Here is a 16,182-nt window from a genome sequence, read left to right as displayed (position 1 = left end):
GGGTCCCAGTTTCGATTCCCAGCTTGGGTCACTGTCTGTGTGGAGTCTGCACGTTCTCCCCGTGTCTGCGTGGGTTTTCCTCCGGGTGCTCCGGTTTCCTCCCACAAGTCCCGAAACGTGCGGTTAGGTAATATGGACTTTCTGAATTCTCCCTCTGTGTACCCAAACAGGCACCAGAATGTGGCAACTAGGGGTTTTTCACAGTAACTGGCACTGTTTTTTTTTTTACATATTTGTTTTTATTCTCCTCCTTTTTCACATTTTCTCCCAAATTTACACCCACCAACAATAAACAATAATCTAACAAATATGTAAATCCCCATATCAATAACAACAATCCCATCCTCCCACCAAACCATGTTCACACAAACAAATGACAAAAAGGAATTAGGGATCACCCATAGATGCCTTTAACACACAGCCCCCTCCCCCCAACCCGCCCCAACTAATGTTCGATGTTATTCCGTTCTTGAAAGTGCATAATGAATAATGCCCATGAATTGTAGAACCCTCCATCCTTCCCCTCAGTTCAAACTTAACCTTCTCAAGAGTCAAGAATTCCAACAGGTCCCCCCCACCACGCCAAGGCACAGGGTGGAATGGTTGCTCTCCAACCTATCAGGATCCGCCTTTGGGCGATCAACAAGGCGAAGGCTACAACATCTGCCTCCGCACCCGTTTGCAACCCTGGCTGGTCCGTCACCCCGAATATGGCCTCCCGGGGACCCGGGTCCAGTTTCACGTGCACCATGTTAGAAATTATCCTAAAAACCTCCTTCCAGTAATCCTCTCGCTTTGGACAGGGCCAAAACATATGAATGTGATCCCCCCCACACCTCCTCCACAACGTTCCCACACATCCTCTACTCCTTCAAAGAATCGGATCATACTCGCCCTCGTGAGGTGTGCTCTGTATACCACCTTCAGCTGCATCAGCCCCAACCTCGTGCACGAGGTGGAGGCATTCACTCTCCGGAGCACCTCACACCAGAACCCCTCCTCCATATCCTCTCCCAACTCTTCCTCCCACTTTGCTTTGATCCCTTCCAGTGGTGCCTTCTCCTCTTCCAAAATAGCTCCTTACATCGCTGACACTACCTCCTCCAGTAATGTGGAGGCCGGCTCCACCGGGAAGCTCTGTATCTCCTTTCTGGCAAAATCTCGAACCTGCATGTATTTAAACATTTCCCCCTGCTCCAGCCCATACTTCGCTTCCAGCTCCTTCAATCCTGCAAACCGACCCCTAAGAAACAAATCTTTTAGTGACTTAATCCCCTTCTCCTCCCATTTCTGAAAATTTCCATCCCACTTCGCTGGTTCAAATCTGTGGTTCCCCCGAATCGGCATTTCCCTTGACCCTGCCCCCAACCCGAAGTGTTGGCGAAACTGCCTCCAGATTTACAATGAAGCTATTATTACCAGACTCCCTGAGTATTTCCCCGGGGCCATCGGGAGCGGCGCTGTTGCTAGTGCTTTCAATCCTGACCCCCTGCACAAACGCTCCTCCATTCTGACCCACTGGGAATCAACCCCTCAGACCCAGCTCCGCACCTCCTCCACATTCGCTGCCCAGTAATAATACATCAGGTTCGGAAGACGCAAACCCCCTGCCTGCCTTCCCCTCTGTAGCAGCATCTTTCTAACTCTGGCCACCTTCCCTCCATTATAAATGAAGTAATCCTTCCCTCAATCTCTCTGAAAAAAGCCTTTGGTAGGAAAATCAGCAGGCATTGGAAAATAAACAGAAATCGTAGCAACACGTTCATTTTAACCGGCTGTACCCGACCCGCCAGCGACAGAGACCATCCCAACTTGCCAGGTCAGCTTTCACTCTCTCCACCAAACTAGAAATGTTGTACTTGCGGAGCCCCCCTCCCCCCCACTCCCGGGCAACCTGCACCCCCAGGTATCTAAAGTGAGTCCCTGCCCTACGGAATGGCAGCCCCGACACACCGGCCCCCACCCACCGCCAAGACACCACAAAATACTCACTCTTGTCTCGATTTAGTTTATACCACGAGAAAGACCCAAACCCCCGAAGCAGCTCCAATATTCCCCCTATCGACACACTCGGTTCCGACACGTGTAACAGCAAGTCATCGGCATATAAGGACACCCTATGCTCTATTCACCCCACCCCCGCACTATTCCTTTCCATACCCCCAAACCTCTTAATGTGATGTCCAACGGCTCAATCGCAAGTGCAAACAGCAGGGGGGACATAGTACATCCCTGCCTAGTCCCACGGTGGAGAGAAAAGTATCTTGAGCTGATGTTGTTTGTGCGGACACTGGCCCCGGCTCCTTATACAGTAGCTTTACCCAGTCCACAAATTTTGGTCCAATCCCAAATCGGTGCAGAACTGCCATCAAGTGCCCCCATTCTACTTGGTCAAACGCTTTCTCAGCGTCCAATTCCACAACCACCTCTGTTTCCTTCCCCTCTGCCGGCGCCATAACGACGTTCAATACACTTCTAACATTTGAAAAGAGCTGCTTCCCTATCACGAGCCCCGTCTGATCTTCACATATCACCTTCGGGAGGCACTCCCCCAGCCTACCGGCCAGTACCTTCGCCAATACTTTTGCGTCCACATTCAGAAGCGATGCGAGCCTATACGACCCACACTCCATCGGATCCTTATCTTTTTTTAGCAACAGTGAAATCGATGCCAGCCCCAAAGTTTGTGGCAACACCCCCTTCCCTATCGCCTCCTCAAACATCCCCACCATCAGGGGTACCAGCCTATCCTTAAATTTTTTATAATATTCCACCGGAAACCCATCCGGCCCTGCATCCTCCCAATCGCATCCTTTATCTCCTGCTCCACTATCGCTCACTCTCATGTAGTCCTGTTCCCCTCCCCTAACCTCGGGTACTCCAACCCATCTAGAAATTCCTGCATCTCATGGTCTCCCCCAGGTGACTCTGACCTGGACAACCCCTCATAAAATTCCTCAAAAACCTTGTTAATCAGTTGCAGAGCTACTACCAACTTCCCCGCCCTATCCCTCACTTGAACTATTTCCCTTGCCGCTGCTTCCCTCCGGAGCTGACCTGCTAACATATGTTCGTAAACTGCATCCCTTGCTCGTCTCAGCTGGCGCACCGCCTTCCTGGTAGATAGTTGGTCAAAGCTCGCCTGTAGTTCCTTCCTCTTTTCCAGCTTTGCTTAGTCCCCATCTTCTGCATGACTCCTATCTACCTCCAACATCTCATCTATTACCCTCTGCCGCTCCAACATCTCCTCTTTGTCCACCCTGGCCTTAAACAAAATCACCTCCCCCCTCACCATCGCCTTTAGAGCCTCCCAGACAACTGCCTTCGACACCTCACCCGGACAGTTGAAATTTACATATTCCTTAATTACCTTTTCAATTTTGTCAAAGAAAAACACTTCATTCCCCAAAAGTCCCACATCTAATTTCCATCCCGGTCTCTGCGCTGCCCCCTTCTCCAGTACCATATTCATCCAATGTGGAGCGTGATCTGACACTGCAATTGCCGAGTATTCCAACCCCTTACCCCAGCCAGCAAAGCCTTTCCCACCACGAAAAAGTCGATCTGCGAGACCTTATGGACTGCTGAGAAAAACGAGTACTCCCATTCCCTCGGGTGCAGAAACCTCCAAGAGTCCACCCCTCCCATTTCCACCATTAGCCCAGCCAGCGCCTTTGCCCCCCCCTCCCCCCCCGGATGGGACCAGCAAGCGCGGCTGTGACCTGTCCAACCTAGGCTCCTGCACCAAGTTCCAGTCCCCCCCACCAACAGTTTGTGTGTGTCCATGTCGGGGATGGCCCTAAGCACCTTCTTTGCGAATCCCACATCGTCCCAATTGGGGCCATATACACTGAACAGCGCCACAAACCTCCTCTCCAGTTTCCCTGTCACAATCACATATCTACCCCCCTGATCTGCCACCACCTTCTCCATCTGGAAGCGTACTCTTTTGCTGACCAGCACCACTACCCCTCGAGCCCTTCCGTCAAATCCAGAGTGAAACCCCTGACTAACCCAGCCCTTTTTAAGTCTCACCTGCTCCTTCACCCTCAAGTGAGTCTTCTGCAGCATTGCTACATCTTTTACATTGCTTTCAAACTTTTAAGATGCGCAAGCACCCTTGACCTCTTGACCGGACCTTCTAACCTCCTCACATTCCATATGACTATCCCAACTGGGGGTCTCTCACCCCACCCCACCCTTCTTATCCACCATCATCATACCACCGGGCCCTGCCCCATGAGCCTGACCCATATCCTATCCAGTAACATCAAACCCCTTCCCCCCCCCTCCCAAATCCCCCCCAACATTTCCTCTCAAAAAAACATCTCCCAGCATCAATCTCCACCCCCCCCCTCCCCCCCGCTTGCCTCGTAGGCCCATCGAAACCTGCTAACCAGGCTCCAATGTCCGCAGCCCTCCTCGCACCTCACCTCCGTTCACTAGCTGACTTTAATTAGCTAGCGCGAGTGGCTCCCCCGCCAAGAAATACCAGTCCCTCCTACCCAGTCCCAGAGAAAGAAAAAGCAAGAACAACAATCCAACCCATACAATTCACTAAACTAAGATATAACCGTCGCAACACAGAATGCCAATCAACCCAACCAATAACCTGAACTCTGCAACAATGTGAAGAGAATTAAATTACAATACACGTCAGTAAAAAGAAAGTTATAGCATTGATACATTTTCCAGCTCCCCAATCACAGCCCAGTCCCTCTTCCAGCTCCGCTCCTCACGTCTGTCCCAAGCCTTCTGCCCGCACGAATGCCTCAGCCGCCTCCGCTGTCTCGAAATAAAAGTCTTTGGCATCATACGTCACCCTCAGCTTCGCACCCCCTTTTTGTACGGTGCCGCTTTCACTCGCCAGAACGCCGCTCGTCTTTTTGCCAACTCCACCGTCACGTCCTGGTAGATCCAAACTCCAGCAGCATCCCACTGCACCTCGCGCTTCTCCTTCGCCCAGCTTAACACCTTCTCCTTCATGCAGTACTTATGGAAGCAGATAATTACTGCTCTTGGCGGCTCATTCACTTTGGGCTTCGGCGTTAATGACCGATGAGCTCGGTCCAGCTCGTACCGGGAGGGGTTCTCACCCTCCCCCATCAACTCCGCCAGCTTCTTAGCGAAGTCCTCTGTTGGCCTTGGACCCTCTGTCCCTTCGGGCAAGCCCACAATTCTCAGATTGTGCCGCCTCGAGCGGTTCTCCAAGTCCTCGAGCTTTGCTCGGAGTTCTCTGTTGACCTCCACGACCCTCCGTAGCTCGTCCCCCAGCGAGGTGAGCTGGTCGATGTGCTGCGACACGGCCGCCTCCACTTCCTTCACCTTCTCGCCCTGCTCTCACCTCGGCCGATGTCTTTGCCACAGCTACCCTCAATGACTTCAATGCGACCACCGTCTCCTTCCTCAACGCCTCCATGTGCCTCACAAACTGCTTTTCCAGCTCCACCACCATCACCTCGGTCATCTTCTCCACCGTAAATAGTGCTGACCCACCACGCGGTCCGGCATCCGCCATCTTGTCAGCACTTTTGCTCGTCTTCTCATTCAACGGCGAGCCCGTGTTTCCAACCTTTCTCAATGCTGCTTTTCGCATCCTTTAACGGCTTATTATTTTTCCTTTTTTTTCCACCTTCTTCAATCCTTTCTTTTTTTTTTTAATAGAAAAAACAAAAACATTTTCTTCCTTCAAAAAAAAAAAAGGGAGAAAAAATTTTTCACCAAATTTCTTTAAAACATCTTTCTCTTCTTTTTTGTATTCCTCCAGAATGTCCCTGGGACCAGGCTTGTCTTCTTACCACATTCTAGGCGGGACATCCGATGTGGGACATCTCACCGACATCACGCCCTGGCTCTGGGCCTGCCGCCTCGGCCTGTTTGGCTCCGCCCCCGCTGCTCCTTTCAAATTTTCAGGTCCGGCTTTCAGGTTGTCCCGTTCCTCCTCCACGTGCAGCCGCTCCACCGAACCCACCGAGACCAGTCTCTTCCCCCACCCCTCACCCTTCCAACCCTCCGGCTCCCTGAAACGGAGCTTTGACACTTGGGCGAGGGAGGCAGGGCTGACCCCGGAGAAGTTTAATTTTTTTTTTTAAAACAGTGGGGAGCCCCCCGAAAAAGACCGCGATATCGTGGACCAGCAGGAGCTTCTCCTCATCGCGGCCGCTCCGCTCGCGACGCCACTGTCTCTCCCAGTGTGAATTCGCTGGTGTTTCCGCAGGTTGGATGAATCACTGAATCCCTTCTCACACTCTGAGCAGGTGAATGGTCTCTCCCCTGTGTGAATTCGCTGGTGTGTGGACAGAGCGGATGACTGAGTGAATCTCTTCCCACACTTGGGGCAGGTGAATGGTCTCTCCCCTGTGTGAACTCGCCGGTGTGTGGACAGAGTGGATAACCGAGTGAATCCCTACCCACACTTGGAGCAGGTGAATGGTCTCTGCCCAGTGTGACTGCATTGATGAGTTTGCAGCTGGGATGGAGAAATGGCTGATGAAATTCAACGTGGGCAAGTGTGAGGTCTTGCACTTTGGAAAAAAGAATAGAGGCATGGACTATTTTCTAAACGGTGACAAAATTCATAATGCTGAAGTGCAAAGGGACTTGGGAGTCCTAGTCCAGGATTCTCTAAAGGTAAACTTGCAGGTTGAGTCCGTAATTAAGAAAGCAAATGCAATGTTGTCATTTATCTCAAGAGGCTTGGAATATAAAAGCAGGGATGTACTTCTGAAGCTTTATAAAGCATTAGTTCGGCCCCATTTAGAATACTGTGAGCAATTTTGGGCCCCACACCTCAGGAAGGACATACTGGCACTGGAGCGGGTCCAGCGGAGATTCACACGGATGATCCCAGGAATGGTAGGCCTAACATACGGTGAACGTCTGAGGATCCTGGGATTATATTCATTGGAGTTTAGGAGGTTGAGGGGAATCTAATAGAAACTTACAAGATAATGAATGGCTTAGATAGGGTGGACGGAGGGAAGTTGTTTCCATTAGCAGGGGAGACTAGGACCCGGGGGCACAGCCTTAGAATAAAAGGGAGTCACTTTAGAACAGAGATGAGGAGAAATTTCTTCAGCCAGAGAGTGGTGGGTCTGTGGAATTCATTTCCACAGAGGGCAGTGGAGGCCGGGACGTTGAGTGTCTTTAAGACAGAAGTTGATAATTCCTTGAGAAATCAAGAATTTAAGGGCTATGGAGAGAGAGCGGGTAAATGGAGTTGAAATCAGCCATGATTGAATGCTGGAGTTGACTCGATGGGCCGAATGGCCTTACTTCCGCTCCTATGTCTTATTGTCTTAAGTCAATTTATTTGACTTTCAGCCAGAATATTAGCCCCTGTAAATGGGCTGTAGTTTGTTATCAGCAGAAAGAGACCCAAATGAATATGGTTCAGTCCTGAATGTGAGGAACAGCAAAATCCAATCACTGTGGTTACTTGTGGCCTCGTTGGTGTCTCAGCAGGTTGGGTGAAGTAGTGAATCCCTTCCCACACTCGGAGCAGGTGAATGGTCTCTCCCCTGTGTGAACTCGCTGGTGTGTGGACAGAGCGAATGACCGAGTGAATCCCTTCCCACACTCTGAGCAGGTGAATGGTCTCTCCCCTGTGTGAACTCGCTGGTGTGTGGACAGAGCGGATGACTGAGTGAATCCCTTCCCACACTCGGCGCAGGCGAATGGCGTCTCCCCAGTGTGAATTCTCTGGTGTGTGGACAGGTTGGATGACTGAGTGAATCCCTTCCCACACTCGGCGCAGGTGAATGGCCTCTCCTCAGTGTGAATTCGCTGATGTGCAGTGAGGTCACATGATCGTCTAAACCCAGTCCCGCAGTGAGAGCACCTGAACGGTCTCTCGTCAGTGTGAATACGTTGATGGCTCATCAGATTCCCAGAACTTTTATAGCACTTCCCGCAGTCTGGACATTTAAACGGTCTCTCATCAGTGTGAACTTTCTGGTGTCTCAGCAAGTGGGCTGAAATAGCAAATCCCTTCCCACACTGAGAGCAGGTGAACGGCCTCTCCCCAGTGTGAATTCGCTGGTGTTTCCGCAGGTTGGATGAATCACTGAATCCCTTCTCACACTCGGAGCAGGTGAATGGTCTCTCCCCAGTGTGAATTCGCTGGTGTCTGGACAGAGCGGATGACTCAGTGAATCCCTTCCCACACTTGGGGCAGGTGAATGGTCTCTCCCCAGTGTGAACTCGTTGGTGTGTGGACAGAGTGGATAACCGAGTGAATCCCTTCCCACACTCAGCGCAGGCGAATGGTCTCTGCCCAGTGTGACTGCGTCGATGAGTTTCCAGCTGGGATGGGGAAGTGAATCCTTTCCCACAGTCCGCACATTTCCATGGTTTCTCCTCAGTGTGACTGCATTTGTGGCTTGTGAGGCCTGATGATCGACTGAATCCTCGTCCACACACACAACACGTGTACGGTTTCTCCCCACTGTGAACGATGCTTTTTCCTTCCATGTTCAAAGTACGTTGATATTCAGGATATGATAAATTGAGGACTCTGTCAGATCCTGATGTGATGCTTGGTTTCAGTTTCTGGACTTTGAAGCCTCCCCTTCGAACACCCTGTGAAACTGATTGAAAACAGAAAATAGGGAGTGAGAGAGAACCCACAGAAACACAAAGGCAGGTTGTGAAATTGAGCTGAATGAATCTGGTCACTTGTGGGGCCGACACTGGGAAAAAGTGACCATGAAAACTGCTGGATTGTCATAAAAACCCAACTGGCCTCTTTGGGAGGAGAGAGAAAGAGGTGAAGAGGGATTTTGTATATCTACAGACATACTAAGAGAGCAGTTGGCAAAGCAAATTCGATCTTCAGCTTCATAAACAGTAATATTGATACCAAAACTATGCTTCTGGTGGCACAGTGGTTAGCACTTTTGCCTCACAGTGCCAGGGACCCGAGTTCAATTCCGGCCTTGGTGACTGTCTGTGGGGGGTCTGCACTTCCTCCCCGTGTCGGCGTGGGTTTCCACCCGGTGCTCAGGTTTCCTCCAACAGTCCAATGAAGGGAAAGTTAGGTGGATTGGCCTTGATAAATTGCCCCTTAGTGTCCAGGGATGCGCAGGTTATGTGGGGCTATGGAGTTACAGGGACAGGGTGGGGGTGTGGACCGAGGCAGGGTGTCCTTTCAGCGAATCAGTGCAGACTCGATGGGCTGAGTGGCCTCCTGCACTGTAGGAATTCTATGATTCCAATTCTATTCGATGAATCTTTCTAAAGCTCTGGTCACCACTTTTCAGGAAGGATCTGAAGGTTCTTGGAGAAGGTGCAGAGGAGATTTTGCAGAATGGTTCCAGCAAAGAAGGTTGAGGGGAGATTTGATTCAGGAACTCAAGATTATGCCAGGTTTCCATCAGGTGGATAAAGAAACTCTGTTTCCATTCACTAATCATCCAGGGACAAAGATTTAAAGTTTTGGGTAAAACCTGGATTGATCTATATAAGATCCTGAGGGGTTTTGACAGGGTGGATGTGGAGAGGATGTTTCCTCTTGTGGGGGAATCGAGAACGAGGCACCACTGTTGCAAAATAACGGGTCACCCATTTCAGATGGAGATGAGGATTTTGTATTCTTTTGAGGGCTGTAAGACTTTGGAACTCGCGTCCTTAAAAGGCAGTGGAAGCCGAGTCCTTGAATATTTTTAAGGCAGAGCTGGATAGATTCTTGATGAGCAAGGAGGTGAAAGGTCATCAGGGGTAGGCAGGAATGTGGAGTTAACGTTAGAATGAGATCAGCTGCAATCTTATTCAATGCTGAGCAGGCTCGAGGGGCCGAGTGGCCTGTTCTGAGTTTGTATGTAAAAGGTACAGGAGATATGAGGTGATATGAGATTTATGTTTTTACACAGCCAGTGGCAATGACCTGAAACTTGCTGCCTATGAGGGAGTTTGAAAATAGACACAATGAACGATTTGATTTCAAAAGGAAATTGGATAGACATCTGAGGGAAATAAACCTGCGAAGATACAGGGATAGAGCAGGAGAATGGCACTGACTGGATTGCCCCAGTGAGCTAGCATGGTCTCAATGGGCCGAATGCCCTTTGTGCCATCATGTCTCTGACTCCTTTGTGTAATCTAGTTTGGTAATTTAACCCCAGGGGGTTCAGATATCACTCAGGTAAATCTGTGCTACACTCCCTCCGAGGCCATTCTATCCTTCCTCAGGCTTGTTGCCCAGAACTGAACACAGTTCTCCAGGTTTGGCCTAACCAGGGTTTGTGAATCTCGGGGCTTTTGCAGTCACACTGAGACCTGAAATCTTCCCTCACTGACAGAACAGAAAAAACCTTTTACCTTCCACACCCAGATGCTGCTGAAATTCAGTTTCTTATGAACCAAGTGACTCTGTCAGATCGCGATGTGACGTTTGGTTTGCGTTTCCCGTCTGTTAAACCTCTACTTCCAGTATCCTGTAAATTTACAGAAACCTCACTGTCAGTTTAGGATAGAAATTCACAACATTCTCTCCTTGCCAACTTTGATTAAATGTATTCCTGGAGGTTTGATCACATGACCTGCCCCCATCCTCCAGCCATTAATCGGTCAACACATCCATCCTTGTGACACACTGCCTTCCTCGGCCAATTGGGAAGCAAAAGGACTCATTACCTTACAGGACAGTTACTGTCCTAACGATTTTCCAGACACCCAGGTATGAATCTCACCAACGCAGGGAGTGGAGTTGGTGCGAACTCAGGCAGGAGCAGCTTCGGAACAGTAAATATAAATAACTTACCTCAGGGATTCATAGCCTAGTCGGCAGGGAGCGGATTTGGCCCGAATCCGGGGAGGAGAAGCTTTGAACAGTAAATATAAATAACTTACCTCAGAGTAAAGCTGATTGGCTGATTGGGAATCTGTTCTAAATTTGAGAAACTGGAGTAATAAACTAAATAGGGAGTAACTCGGAGATCAGTAACTAGGAGATTGCTGTTTATATCTATAATCAACGATTTGGATGAGAATGTACAAGACATGATCAAGAAGTTTGCAGATGACACTAAAATAGGTGGTCTTGGCGGCAGTGAGGAAGGTTATCAAAAATTGCAGCAGGCACTTGATCAGCTGGGGAAGTGGGCCGAGAAATGGCAAATGGAATTCAATTCAGATAAGTGTGAGTAGTTGCATTTCAGAAATCAAGGTCGGACTTTCACAGTGAATGGTAAGGCCTGAGGGTGTATCATGGAACAGAAGGATCTTGGAGTTCAGGTGCACGGTTCTCTAAAGGTGGAGTCACAGGTCGATAGGGCAGCACGGTAGCACAGTGGTTACCACAGTTGCTTCACAGCTCCAGGGACCCCCGTTCGATTCCCAGCTGGTTCACTGTCTGTGCGGAGTATGCACGTTCTCCCCGTGTCTGCGTGTGTTCCCTGGTTTCCTCCCACAGTCTAAAGATGTGCGGGTTCGGTGGACTGGCCTTGCTAAATTGCCCTTAGTGTCCAAAAAAAAGGTTAAGTGGGAGTTACTGGGTTACGGGGATAGGGTAGATAAGTGGGCTTGAGTAGGGTGCTTTTTGTAAGGGCCGGTGCAGGCTCGATGGGCCGAATAGCCTCCTTCTGCACTATAAATTCTCTGAAGAAGGCTTTTGGCGTGCTAACCTTCATCAGTCAGGGCACTGAGTATACAAGTTGGGAAGTTATGTTGCAGTTGTACAGGACGTTGGTGAGGTCGCACCTGGAGTATTGTGTTCAGTTTTGGCTGCTTTGCTATGGGAAAGATGTTATTAAACTGGAGAGAGTGAAGAAGAGATTTACAAGGATGTTGCCAGGACTCAAGAGACTGAGTGAAAGGGAGAGATTGGACAGGCCAGGACCTTTATCTTTGGAGCGTAGGAGACTGAGGGGTGATCTTATTGAGATGTATAAGATCATGAGAAGCGTGGACAGGGTGAATACACTCAGTCTTTTTCTCAGGGTTGGGGAATCGAGAACTAGAGGGCTTTGGTTTAAGTTCAGAGAGGAAAGAATTAATGGGAACCTAAGGAGCAATGGTTTTACACAGAGGATGGTACGGAATGAGCTGCCGGAGGAAGTAGTTGAGGCAGGGACATTGACAAGATTGTAAAGGCATTTGGACAGATACATGGTTAGGAAAGGTTCAGAGGGATATGGGCCAAATGCAGGCAAATGGGATTGACCTAGATGAGCTTTTTGGTTGGCATGGACCGGTTTGGGCCGAAGGGCCGGTCTCCGTGCCATAGATTCTATGAACCCCAAATCTCTTCGGACATCCACTGTACTTAACCTCCTTCCATTTAGAAAGTACTCAGTTCTATCCTTTTTTGGTTCCAAACAGATAACCTCACACATGTTTACATTACCACAATCTTGCCCATTGACCTTGTCTGTCAATATCTTCTTGCAATATAATGCAATCATCTATGCTGTCTGTGATGCCACCGAACTTTGTATCATCAGCAACACAGAGGGGCTGGTTTAGCACACTGGGCAGGCCAGCAGCATGGTTCAATTCCCGTACCAGCCTCCCCAAACAAGCGCCAGAATGTGGCGAATAGGGGCTTTTCACAGTAACTTCATTTGAAGCCTACTTGTGACAATCAGCAATTTTCATTTCATTTATTTCCCAGTGCAGGAGAGGCCCTTCGGTCCATCGAGTTTGCACTAACACATGATAAACTTGACCCACCTACCTAATCCCATTTGCCAGCACTTGGCTCATAGCCTTTAATGTTAGGACGTGCCAGTCTTCATCCAGGTACTTTTTTAGAGGATGTGAGACAACCGTCTCTCCCACCCTCCTCGGCAGTGCATTCCAGACCCTCGCCACCCTCTGGGTAAAAACATTTTTCTTCAGTACATGTGTCAATAAATCTAACCCCACTCTCTGTTGTCTGTTGGTTAGCCAATCCTCTATCCAAGCTAATATCTCTCAACCCCGTGGGATTTTACCTTTATTATTACCTTTTATGTGACACTTTATCAAATGTATTCTGGGAGTCAAAATACATCGACAGGACCCCATTATCCACTTGGCTTGTTACATCTTCCAAGAACTGCAAGAAATGAGTCAAACACGATTTACCCTTCACAAAACCACGCTGACTCTGATGGATTGCAGTTTGACTTTCCAAATGTCCAGTTATTACTTCCTCAATCATGGATTCCAACAGTTTCCCAACAACAGGCTTTAAAATAACTAGTTTCCTACGTTCTGCCTTTTTGACCTAATCCAATTACATTGGAGATTTTCTCAGTGACCCTCAGTCACCATCACTGAAACGAACTTTAAATTCCAGATTTTATTAATGTAATGTCCCCAGAACATTCTCCTGTCTCTCTGGGTGACTAATGCAGTGACATTGTCACTGGGTCAGTGTCTCCCCCCTGGTCTCTGTGAGGTTGTTTGTGGAGAGAAGCCGGAAGTGGCGGACAGTGAGAGTGGAGAATGTTCATTGTTCAGCTCTGGGGCCGCACTCGGGATTTGTAAACCCCGCCCCCAACACTGACCTCTCACCTGACCCCTCATAATTCCCGGACAATGATTGACGGCATCGCGCGACCAATAGAAGAGTGGACGGGTCCTGGAAGGGGGGGGGGTTGGAAGTGACTGGTCCTCCCGCCAATCGGAGTGAATCAGGGGCGGGACTGGGCCGAGTGAAGCATGCGCAGTGTGATTAATGGCGACGCAGAAAACGTTATTTCTAGGATCCACAATCCGTGAAGGTGGGAAAGGCGGGACGGAGGGAGAGCTGGATCATGCGGGTTGTTAGGCACGCTTCGTAAACATGTTATATAAACTGAACATCTGACAAAATAAACCACCGGTACCTGGGGATCTGAGCGGAGGCTGCAGCTTTGTTACAGACCAGACTATGCACCCGCCATCTTTATTTGGTACTGGCAGCGGTGCGCATGCGCCCTCGTTATTTGGCTCACTGGCAGTAGTGCGCACGCGCACCCACCATCTTTATTGGGGCACGAGCAGCAGAGCGCAGGCTCAATCGCCATCATTGTTGGGGGCAACATTTTTGAAATGTGTCTTCATGACAGACTTTCACTCTGAGTTACAAATTCTTATTTATGGGGCAGAATATATGCCGAGGGCAGTGACAATAATTCGAATTTATATTGTGACTTGAACAGAATATAACTTTTAAGACTCTGAGAAACGTTACAAAATAACAATTGACACTGAGCCACATGAGGAGATATTAGATTTTAAGGAGAATCTTAATGGAGGAAATTGAGTCAGAGAGTCAGAGAGATTTAAGGAGGAAATTCCTGAAATTGAGGCCTTGGCAACTCAGTAATGGTGGAGAGATTAAAATGAGGAATTCTCAAGTGGCTGGAATTAAATGAGTGCAGCGATCTCAAAGGGGTGTGTGTGGAGGAGATTACAGTGATCAGGATGATCATTATCATGGAGGAAAAGAATGAGAAATTTAAACTTGTGTGTGCCTTTTAAAAGGAAGCATTTGCAGATCAGTGGGCACAGAGGCTGGTGTGAGTATGCACATGGGTAGCAGAGTTTGGGATGGGATGGAGGGGGTTGTTTAATGTTGCAGTCCGGCTGCGAGTGCGTTGGAATAATTTGGTTAAGTGGTAACAGAAGAATGGATGATGGTTTCTGCAGCAGATGAACAGAGACAAAGGTGGAGTCGAGCTGTGTTCCTGAGGTGGAAATTGGCAATCTTGGTGACAGTGTGGATATGTGGTCAAGAGCTCATCTAGGGGTGAAATATTTCACCATGGTTGTGAACAGTCAGCTTCAGCCTCAGACATTGGACAGGGATGGAATTGGTGGCAAGGGACTGGAGTTTGTAGCGGGGTTGAAAGGGAATGGGTTCAGTCTTGTCAATATTTAAATGGAGGAAAGTTCTGCTCATCCAGCACTGGATGTCAGACAAGTTCAACAGTGTGTGTCTTGGAAAGGAACTTGCAGGTGGTGATGTTCACATACATCTGCTGTCCTGCTCCATCCAGGTGGTGGAGGTTAAGGGTTCAGGAGATTCTGTCAAATTGTGATTCAGTTGTTGGTCCATTGCTTGCTGTTACCCTCACTCCTTTCTCACTCTCTCCCTTTCCATCAATCTTTTTGATTTTCTCTCTCCCCCACTACTCACTCTCTTTCTCTCACTCTGTTTCTCATATTAAATTCTCTAGCCCAGAGGGTTGTGGATGTTAATAATAATCATTATTGTCACAAGTAAGCTTTCATTAACATTGCAATGAAGTTACTGTGACCATCAGTGAATATATATAAGGCTGAGATGGTGAGACTTTTGGTCTCTCAGGAAGTCAAAGGACATAGAGAGCTAACGGGAAAGTGGAATTGAAGACTGAGATCAGCCACAAATGTGTTCAATGGCAGAGCAGGTTCGAAGGGCCGAATGGTCTACTTCTGCTCCTATTTCTTGTGTTCTTGCAGAGGCCCAAATCTTGTGTGGGCTCAGACCGGGTGGCAGGTTCCCTTCCCTGAAGGACATTAACAAACTAGTTCACTTTTCACAAAAGGTTCAACAGTTTTCGTAGTCACTTTCCCAGTGCCGGCCCCACAAGTTACCAGATTGATTCAGCACAATTTCACAACCTGCCTTTGTGTTTTTGTGGGATCTCTCTCTCCCTTTTGTTTGTTTTAACTCAATTTCACAGGGTATCAGCAGGGAAGGATGTGCAATTGGGAAACTCCAACCAAACACCACATCAAAATCTGTCTGTTGTATAACTGATCGGAACCTGAATATCATCAGATTTTGAACATGGAAGGAAATAGCACAATTCACAGTGGGGAGAAACCGGACACGTGTTTTGTGTGGACGAAGCTTCAGCCAATCATCTGGTCTGTCAAAACACAAGCGCAGTCACAGCAGGGAGAAACCATGGAAATGTGGGGACTGTGGCAAAGCGTTCAATTACCCATCTGACCTGGCAACCCATCGACACATTCACACTGGGGAGAAGCCTTTCACCTGCCCCGAGTGTGGGCGTGGATTCACTCAGTCATACAGCCTGTTGATGCACCAGTGAGTTCACACTGGGGAGAAGCCTTTCACTTGTCCAGAGTGTGGGCATGGATTCACTCAGTCATCCCAACTGCTGACACACCAGCCGATTCACAATGATGAGAGACCTTTTAAATGCGGGAAGTGCTTTAAAAGTTCTCGGGAACTGGTGTCCCATCAACATGTTCACACTGACG

The 16,182-nt window shown here is 48.8% G+C and overlaps 1 protein-coding gene across 1 annotated transcript; it reads right to left on the bottom strand.

The window, feature by feature from the left end:
* Positions 1-4,368: 4,368 nt before the first annotated feature.
* Positions 4,369-13,875, bottom strand: LOC140419183 (uncharacterized). Its single transcript, XM_072502952.1, has 3 exons — positions 13,812-13,875; positions 10,318-10,433; positions 4,369-8,588 (listed from the first exon to the last, which is right to left on the bottom strand). Exon 3 carries the CDS (start codon positions 8,470-8,472, stop codon positions 7,435-7,437), a length of 1,038 nt encoding a protein of 345 aa, XP_072359053.1. The 5' UTR covers positions 8,473-8,588; positions 10,318-10,433; positions 13,812-13,875; the 3' UTR covers positions 4,369-7,434.
* Positions 13,876-16,182: the final 2,307 nt, after the last annotated feature.

Source organism: Scyliorhinus torazame, chromosome 5 (assembly GCF_047496885.1).
Source record: "Scyliorhinus torazame isolate Kashiwa2021f chromosome 5, sScyTor2.1, whole genome shotgun sequence".
Taxonomy (NCBI): domain Eukaryota; kingdom Metazoa; phylum Chordata; class Chondrichthyes; order Carcharhiniformes; family Scyliorhinidae; genus Scyliorhinus; species Scyliorhinus torazame.
Note: the sequence above shows the minus strand (reverse complement) of the source record. Positions and strands in the feature narration are given on the sequence as shown.

Coding starts and splice junctions, on each gene's coding strand:
- LOC140419183 (XM_072502952.1), bottom strand. CDS start 8,472: ATGGAAGGAAAAAGCATCGTTCACAGTGGGGAGAAACCGTACACGTGT.